The sequence below is a fragment of the Pristiophorus japonicus genome, chromosome 6 (genome assembly GCF_044704955.1).
Source record: "Pristiophorus japonicus isolate sPriJap1 chromosome 6, sPriJap1.hap1, whole genome shotgun sequence".
Taxonomy (NCBI): domain Eukaryota; kingdom Metazoa; phylum Chordata; class Chondrichthyes; family Pristiophoridae; genus Pristiophorus; species Pristiophorus japonicus.
Genome location: NC_091982.1, coordinates 265,604,932 through 265,614,994, shown reverse-complemented (window position 1 = coordinate 265,614,994; position 10,063 = coordinate 265,604,932). Strand labels below are relative to the sequence as shown.

General features: G+C 44.5%; 1 protein-coding gene across 1 annotated transcript in view; it reads left to right on the top strand.

Annotated features, from left to right (window-relative positions):
* Window positions 1–383: 383 nt before the first annotated feature.
* The window catches only part of LOC139266311 (uncharacterized), a 45,662-nt gene continuing 35,982 nt past the window's right edge, over window positions 384–10,063 (top strand). Inside the window, exons 1-2 of the mRNA XM_070884131.1 lie at window positions 384–445; window positions 8,617–8,715. Coding sequence (XP_070740232.1) covers window positions 384–445; window positions 8,617–8,715 — 161 coding nt within the window. The remainder of the gene's footprint in view (window positions 446–8,616; window positions 8,716–10,063) is intronic.

Below are 10,063 nucleotides of genomic sequence, written 5' to 3'. Positions count from 1 at the left end.
TAATGAGCCATCACTATTATCATAGGCAGTCCCTCGGAATCGAGGAAGACTTGCTTCCACTCTTAGCATGAGTTCTTAGGTGGCTGTACGGTCCAATATGAGAACCACAGTCTCTGTTACAGGTGGGACAGATAGTCATTGAGGGAAAGGCGGGGACAGAGAACCTGGTTTACCGCACGCTCCTTCCGCTGTCTGCGCTTGATTTCTGCATGCTCTCGGCGACGAGACTCGAGGAGCTCAGCGCCCGCCCGGATGCACTTCCTCCACTTAGGGCGGTCTATGGCCAGGGACTCCCAGGTGTCAGAGGGGATGTTACACTTTATCAGGGAGGCTTTGAGGGTGTCCTTGTAATGTTTCCTCTGCCCGCCTTTGGCTCGTTTGCCATGGACGGGATCTATGTGGCCCGCCCAGCAGAGCTGACCAAGTGTCTGGACGAGGCGCTAACGTTTGTGCGTCTGCCCTCCCAGGGGATTTGCAGGATCTTGCGGAGACATCGCTGGTAGAGGTCACTATTAAGCACATCAGCAGAAACATTAACACCTTTGATTCATTCAACGTGCCTGAAATACCCAAGTGGCATTTCCTAAGTCAAAGAATGGTTTCAAAGACACAGACAGACCACAGATGAGACCGTTCTTGTCACATCGCATTACGTCAGGTGTCGGCTCTGGCTTTTATGCCAAGTACTATTTAAAAACTTACCAATCCAGTCACATTTTTCTTCTCTCTGATTATGAATATGAAGATTCTCAAAGTTTAGTGAATGCTGATAGCTTGCACCAAATATCATGGGGTCTGCATCAGTGGGAAAATAGTAGCACCTCATTCACTTCAGTTCCAAATTACACCACTGCATAATCATTATTCATGTGAACACCACGGTAATCAAATTGTTGGAGTTCAGCTGATTAGCTTTGTTGGTCAATTTGCCTATTGATGATGGTATCTAGAAGAGCTTTGCCCTGTTTTACTGACATTTCTATACATATTAGCAGCTTCAACATCATCTGGAACCTTAGAAGGAAGCACTTCAACAGAAGAAACTACAACTGTCATCTATTCCACAGCAACAACATCACCAGAATCAACAGGTATAATCGATTGCAATCTAGAAATCTAACATCATGGGGGAAAAAATTACTAATGTTGATAATATTTCCTTTCATAAAACAAAAGCCACCACTGCTGTCCAGAGCTGGTGCTTCAAAAAGTCAAGAATGTCATTAAACCAGACAAATTGATACTCTGTGCAATGGTAAACTTTGTATCAGAAAAAAGCTCCAGTAACAACATACTTGCAATTTAATGCAAAGTGTTTAACATTGAGATCATGAAGATTCTGATATTAAGTATAAAAGCAACACACCCTTTTTGGCATGTTTTTAATCTTCCTCATTTGACATGCTTCATTGAAACATAGAAAGTAGGTGCAGGAGTAGGACATTCGGCCCTTCGAGCCTGCACCACTATTCAATATGATCATGGCTGATCATTCCCTCAGTACCCCCTTCCAGCTTTCTCTCCATACCCCTTGATCCCGTTAGCCATAAGGGCCACATCCAACTCCCTTTTGAATATATCCAACGAACTGGCCTCAACTACTTACCACGGTAGACCGTTGCACAGGTTCACAATTCTCTGAGTGAAGAAGTTTCTCGTCATTTCGGTCCTAAATGGCATACCCCTAAACCTTAGGCTGTGACCCCTGGTTCTGGACTTCCCCAACATCGGGAACATTCTTCCTGCATCTAACCTGTCCAGTCCCATCAGAATTTTACATGGTTCGATGAGATCCCCCCTCATTCTTCTAAATTCCACTGAATGTAAGTCTAGCCGATCCAGTCTTTCTTCATATGTCAGTCCTGCCATCCCGGGAATCAGGCTGGTGAACCTTCGCTGCACTCCCTCAATAGCAAAAATGTCCTTCCTCAGATTAGGAGACCAAAACTGCAAACAATACACAAGGTGTGGTCTCACCAAGGCCCTGTACAACTGCAATAAGAACTGCCTGCTCGCATACTCAAATCCCCTCGCTATGGAAGACCAACATGTCATTTGCTTTCTTTACTGCCTGCTGTACCTACATGCCTATCTTCAATGACTGATCTACCATGACACCCAGGTCTCGTTGCACCTCCCATTTTACTAATCTTTCAACATTCAGATAATAATCTGCCTTCCTGTTTTTGCCACCAAAGTGGATAACCTCCCACTTATCCACATTATACTGCATCTGCCATGCATTTGCCCATTCATCCAACCTGTCCAAGTCCCCCTGCAGCCTCCTAGCATCCTCCTCACAGCTTGCTCTGCCACCCAGCTTCGTGTCATCTGCAAACTTGGAGATATTACATTCATTCCTTTGTCTAAATCATTAATGTATATTGTAAATAGCTGGGGTCCCAGCACTGAACCCTGCGGCATCCCACTAGTCACTGCCTGCCATTTTGAAAAGGACATTTTTATTCCCACTCTTTGCTTCCTGTCTGCCAACCAGTTCTCTATCCACGTCAGTACGTTACCCAATATTATGTGCCTTAATTTTGCACACTAATCTCTTGTGTGGGACCTTGTCAAAAGCCTTTTGAAAGTCCAAATACACCACATCCACTGGTTCTCCCTTATCTACACTACTAGTTACATCCTCAAAAACTATAGAAGATTTGTCAAGCATGATTTCCCTTTCATAAATCCATGCTGACTTGAACCGATCCTATCACTGCTTTCCAAATGCGCTGCTATTACATCTTTCATAATTGAATCAAGCATTTGCTGCACCACCAATGTCAGGCTAACTGGTCTAAAATTCCTTGTTTTCTCAACTCTCCTTTTTCAAGAAGTGTGGTTGCATTATTTACCCTCCAATCCATAGGAACTGAACCAGAGTCCATGGAATATTGTAAAATGACCACCAATGCATCTGCTACTTCTAGGGCCACTTCCTAAAATACTCTGTGATGCAGACTATTAGGCCCTGGGGATTTATCGGCCTACTGTCCCTTCAATTTCCCTAACACCATTTCCTTAATAATAAGGATTTCCCTCAGTTGCCCCTTCTTGCTAGACCCTCAGTCCCCTAAGTATTTTTGGGAGGTTATTCATGTCTTCCTTAGTGAAGACAGAACCAAAGTATTTGTTCAATTGGTCTGCCATTTCCTTGATCCCCATTATGAATTCCTCTGATTCTGACTGCAAGGGACCTACATTAGTCTTCACTAATCTTTTTCTCTTCACATATCTGTAGAAGCTTTTGCAGTCAGTTTTTATGTTCCCTGCAAGCTTACTCTCATAGTCTATGTCCCCCCTTCTAATTAAATGCTTAGTCCTCCTTTGCTGAATTCTAAATTTCTCCCAATCCTCAGGTTTGCTGCTTTTTCTGGCCAATTTATATACCTCTTCCTTGGATTTAACTCTTCCCCTAATTTCCCTTGTTAGCCACAGTTGAGCCACCTTCCCTTTTTTATTCTTACACCACACAGGGATATATAATTGTTGTTGTTCATCCATGTGATATTTACATGTTTGCCATTGCTTATCCACTGTCAACCCTTTAAGTATCATGTTCCAGTCTATCCTAGCCAATTCACGTCTCATACCGTCAAAGTTTCCTTTCTTTAAATTCAGGACCCAAGTCTCTGAATTAACTGTGTCACTCTCCATCTTAACGAAGAATTCTACCATATTATGCTCACTCTTCCCCAAGGGGCCCCGCATGACCAGTTTGCTAATTAATCCTCTCTCGTTACACATGACCCAGTCTAGCATGGCCTGCTCTCTCGTTGGTTCCTCGACATATTGGTCCAGAAAACCATCCCTTGTACACTCCAGGAAATCCTCCTCCGCAGTATTGCTACCAGTTTGGTTAGCCCAATCAATATGAAGATTAAAGTCACCCATGACAACTGCTGTACCCTTATTGTACACGTCCCTAATTTCCTGTTTGATGCCATCCCCAACCTCACTACTACTGTTTGGTGGTCAGTACACAACTCCCACTAATATTTTCTGCCCTTTGGTGTTTCACAGCTCTACCCATATAGATTCCACATCATCCACGCCGATGTCCTTCCTTACTATTGCGTTAATCGCCTCTTTAACCAGTAACGCTACCCCACCTCCTTTTCCTTCCTGTCTTTCCTTCCTGAATATTGAATACCCCTGGATGTTGAGTTCCCAGCCTTGGTTACCTTGGAGCCATGGCTCCGTAATCCCAATTACGTCATATCCGTTAACAGCTATTTGCGCAGTCAATTCATCCACCTTATTACGAATGCTCCTCGCATTGAGACTCAGAGCCATCAGGCTTGTTTTTCTAACTCTCTTTGCCTTTATAGAATTATGTTGTAATGTGGCCCTTTTTGATTTTTGACCTTGATTTCTCGGCCCTCCACTCTTGCTTTTCTCCTTCCTACCTTTTGCTTCTGCCCCCTTTTTACTTCCCTCTGCCTCCCTGCATAGATTCCCATCCCTCTGTCTTTTAAGTTTAAACCCTCCCCAACAGCACTAGCCAACACTCCCCCAAGACATTGGTTCCAGCCCTGCCCAGGCGCAGTCCGTCCGTTTTGTACTGGTCCCACCTCCCCCTGCACCGGTTCCAATGTCCCAGGAATTTGAATCCCTCCCCCTTGCACCATTCCTCAAGCCATGTATTCATCTGAGCTATCCTGCAATTCCAACTCTGACTAGCATGTGGCACTGGTAGCAACCCTGAGATTACTACTTTTGAGGTCCTACTTTTTAATTTAACTCCTAGCTCCCTCAATTCAGCTTTTAGGACCTCATCCCATTTTTTGTCTCTATTGTTGTTACCTATATGCACCACAACAGCTGGCTGTTCACCCTCCCCCTCCAGAATGCCCTGCAGCCGCTCTGAGACATCTTTGACCCCTGCACCAGGGAGGAAACATAACATCCTGGAGTCTCTTTTGCGGCCGCAGAAATGTCTATCTATTCCCCTTACAATAGAATCCTCTATCACCATAGCTCACTCACTCTTTTTCCTGCCCTCCTGTGCAGCAGAGCCATGGATTTGGCTGCTGCTGCCTTCCCCTGATGAGTCATCTCCCCCAACAGTACACAAGGTGGTGTACCTGTTTTGGAGGGAGATTACCGCAGGGGACCCCTGCACTACCTTCCTTCCCTTGCACTTCCTGATGGTCATCCATTCCCTATCTGCCTGTGTAACCTTTACCTGCGGTGTGATCAACTCACTAAACGTGCTATTCACAACATTCTCAGCATCGCGGATGCTCCAGAGTGGATCCATGCGCAGCTCCAGTGCTGCAATGTGGTCTGTCAGCAGCTGCAACTGGACACACTTCCTGCACACATAGTAGTCAGGAACACTAGAAGCATCCCTGAGTTCCCACATTGCACAGGAGGAGCATGACACAGCTCTGGTCTCTCCTGCCATGACTTAACCCTTAAATTAATCTAATTGGTAACACCACCAAAGCTTAACTACTGATCAGAAAAGAAAAAGAAAAAGAAAAAGATTAAATACTCACCAATTCACCAGCCAATCAATTACCCTCTTGGCTGTGACATCATACTTCAATTTATTTGTACTCCTTTGTTTACCTTCTGCACCTGCACCAGCTAGCTCCTCCGACTCGGTCACCTTGAAACCACGTCGCTGTAATGGATTATAAGGATTTCCCTCAGTTCCCCCTTATCGCTAGACCCTTGGTCCCCTAGTATTTTTGGGAGGTTATTTGTAACTTCCTTAATGAAGACAGAACCAAAGTATTTGTTCAATTGGTCTGCCATTTCCTTGATCCCCATTATGAATTCCTCTGATTCTGACTGCAAGGGACCTACATTAGTCTTCACTAATCTTTTTCTCTTCACATATCTGTAGAAGCTTTTGCAGTCAGTTTTTATGTTCCCTGCAAGCTTACTCTCATACTTGATTTCCCCCTTCCGAATTAAATGCTTAGTCCTCCTCTGCTGAATTCTAAATTTCTCCCAGTCCTCAGGTTTGCTGCTTTTTCTGGCCAATTTATAATACCCTTCCTTGGATTTTACACATTTCCCTAATTTCCCTTGTTAGCCACGGTTGAGCCACCTTCCCTTTTTTCCTTACACCACAGAGGGATGTACAATTGTTGTAGTTCATCCATGTGATATTTAAATGTCTGCCATTACCTATCCACCGTCAACCCTTTAAGTATCATTCTCCAGTCTATCCTAGCCAATTCACATCTCATACCTTCGAAGTTTCCTTTCTTTAAATTCAGGACCCTAGTCTCTGAATTAACTGTGTCACTCTCCATCTTAATGAAGAATTGTACGATATTATGCTCACTCTTCCCCAAGGAGCCCCGTATGACCAGTTTGCAAATTAATTCTCTCTCGTTACACAAGACCCAGTCTAGCATGGCCTGCTCTCTAGTTGGTTCCTCGAAATATTGGTCCAGAAAACCATCCCTTTTCCACTCCAGGAAATCCTCCTCCTAACCAGTTTGGTTAGCCGTATCAATATGCAAATTAAAGTCACCCATGATAACTGCTGTACCCTTATTGTACGCATCTCTAATTTATTGTTTGTTGCCATCCCCAACCTCACTACTACTGTTTGGTGGTCAGTACACAACTCCCACGAACGGTTTCCGCCCTTTGGTGTTTCGCAGCTCTACCCATATAGATTCCACATCATCCACGCTAATGTCCTTCCTTACTATTGCATTAGTCTGCTCTTTAACCAGTAACGCTACCCCACCTCCTTTTCCTCCCTGTGTTTCCTTCCTGAATATTGAATACCTCTGGATGTTGAGTTCCCAGCCTTGGTTACCCTGGAGCCATGTCTCCGTAATCACAATTACATCATATCTGTTAACAGTTATTTGCACAGTCAATTGCACAGTCTGGGATGCGGACTATCAGGCTCTGTGGATTTATCGGCCTTCAGTTCCTTCAATTTCCCTAACACCATTTCCTGACTAATAAGCATTTCCCTCAGTTCGCCCTTCTCGTTAGTTCCCCTTACAATAGAATCCCCTATCACTATAGCTCCCCCTCTCTTTTTCCTGCCTCCCGCCATACAGCAGAGCCACACCTGGGGCCATGGACTTGGCTGCTGCTGCCTTCCCCTGATGAGTCATCTCCCCCAACAGTACCCAAGGTTGTGTATCTGTTTTGGAGGGAGACGACTGCAGAGAACCCCTCCACTAACTTCCTTCCACTGCTCTTCCTGATGGTCACCCATTCCCTATCTGCCTGTGTAGCCTTTACCTGCAGTGTAACCAACTCACTAAACATGCAATTCACAACATCCTCAGCATCGCGGATGCTCCAGAGTGAACCCATGTGCAGATCCAGTGCTGTAATGCGGTCTGTCAGGAGCTGCAGCAGAACACAGTTCCTGCACACATAGTAGTCAGGAACACTGGAAGCTTCCCTGACTTCCCACATTGTACGAGAGGAGCATGACATGGGTCTGGGCTCTCCTGCCATGACTTAACCCTTAAATTAACCTAATTGGTACCAACGCCAAAGGTTAACTATTGATCAGAAAAGAAAAAGAAAAAGATTAAATACTCACCAATCCACCAGCCAATCACTTACCCTCTTGGCTGTGACGTCACACTTCAATTTATTTTCAATCCTTTGTTTACCTTCTGCACCTGCACCAGCTAGCTCCTCCGACTCAGTCACCTTGAAACCACGTTGCTGTTTGCGCTGCTCCAGTTAGCTTCTTAATCTCCCCTTTCCGATCTCGCGCTATTTGAATCTCCCAGGTCGGCTCAGTCCTCTATCTCCCCCTTCGATCCCACGCTGCTTGAAACATGCTGCAATCAGCAGGAGCATTACTTTCTTTCAGTGACATCGCTTTTAACATCAACAGCTACATCATCATCATTTTCAACATCAGAACAAAGCTCCTCCACCGACACAACATTAACCACTTCTTCCACCACTTTAGCCTCAACAAGTGAAACAACAGATATACACATTGCTATCCCAATTGACAATGTTCAACCTCCCTGCTGATATATCATTTTTCAATCAACCAACAGACAATAACCTTCCATTGAGTGTTGTAAAGAATTTTTTTCAAAACAGTAAAAGCATTTTGTGCCTTCACTGTTTCATGTCTGTTAATGATGTTACATTTCTACTGCTATAATACTAATTGAGACATCACTGTTAAGCACATCAGCAGAAACATTAACACCTTTGATTTCTTCAACTCGTCTGAAATACCAAGTGGCATTTCCCACGTAAAAAATGGTTTCAAACACACAGACAGATGAGACCGTTCTTGTCACATCGCATTACGTCAGGTGTCGGCTCTGGCTTTTATGCCAAGTACTATTTAAAAACTTACCAATCCAGTCACATTCTTCTCTCTAATTATGAATATGAATATTCTCAAAGTTTAATGAATGCTGATAGCTTGCACCAAATATCATGGGGTCTGCATCAGTGGGAAAATAGTAGCACCTCATTCACTTCAGTTGCAAATTACACGACTGCATAATCATTATTCGTGCGAACACAACGTAATCAAATTGTTGGAGTTCAGCTGATTAGCTTTGTTGGTCAATTTGCACTATTGATGATGGTATCTAGAAGAGCTTTGCCCTGGTTTACTGACATTTTTATACATTTTAGCAGCTTCAACATCCTCTGGAACCTTAGAAGGAAGCACTTCAACAGAAGAAACTACAACTGTGATCTATTCCACAGCAACAACATCACCAGAATCAACAGGTATAATCGATTGCAATATGGAAATCCAACATCATGGAGGAAAAAATGATTAATGTTTATAATACTTCCTTTCATAAAACAAAAGCCACCACTGCTGTCCAGAGCTGGTGCTTCAAAAAGTCAAGATTGTCATTAAACCAGACAAATTGATACTCTGTGCAATGGTAAACTTTGTATAAGAAAAAAGCTCCAGTAACAACAAACTTGCAATTTAATGCAGTGTGTTTAACATTGAGATCATGAACAGTCTGATATTAAGTATAAAAGCATCACACCCTTTATGCCATGTTTTAATTCATGACATTAAACTTACCTTCCTCATTTGACATGCTTCATGCTGCAATCAGCAGGAGCATTACTTTCTTTCACTGACATCTCTTTTAACATCATCATCATAGGCAGTCCCTCGGAATCGAGGAAGACTTGCTTCCGCTCTTAGCATGAGTTCTTCGGTGGCTGCACAGACCAATACGTGAAACACAGTCTCTGTCACAGGTGGGACAGATAGTCGTTAAGGGAAAGGGCGGGCGGGGAGTCTGGTTTGCCGCATGCTCCTTCCACTGCCTGCGCTTGATTTCTGCATGCTCTCGGCGACGATACTCAAGGAGCTCAGCGCCCTCCCAGATGCACTTCCTCCACTTAGGGCAGTCTATGGCCAGGGACTCCCAGGTGTCAGTGGGGATGTCGCACTTTATCAGGGAGGCTTTGAGGGTGTCCTTGTAACGTTTCCTCTGTCCACCTTTGGCTCGTTTGCCCTCAAGAAGTTCTGAGCAGAGCCCTTGTTTTGGGAGTCTCGTGTCTGGCATGCGAACTATGTGGCCTGCCCAGCGGAGCTCATCAAGTGTGGTCAGTGCTTCAAAGCTGCGGATGTTGGCCTGGACGAGGACGCTAATGTTGGTGCATCTGTCCTCCCAGGGGATATGCTGGATCTTGCAGAGACATCGGTGGTGGTATTTCTCCAGCGACTTGAAGTGTCTGCTGTCCATGGTCCACATCTCTGAGCCACACAGGAGGGCGGGTTTACCAAAGCTCCGTAATCCATGAGCTTGGTGACAGTTTTGAGGGACTGGTCTTCAAACACTCTTTTCCTCAGGCGGCCGAAGGTTTCACTGGTGCGCTGGAGGCGGTGTTGGATCTCATCGTCAATGCCTGCTCTTGTTGATAGGAGGCTCCAGAGATAGGGGAACATCAACAGTTACATCATCATCATCTTCAACATCACAACAAAGCTCCCCCACAGACACAACATTAACCACTTCTTCCAACACTTTAGCCTCAACAATTGACAACGTTCAACCTCCCTGCTGATGTATCATTTTTCAGTTAACCAACAGAGAATAGTCTTCCA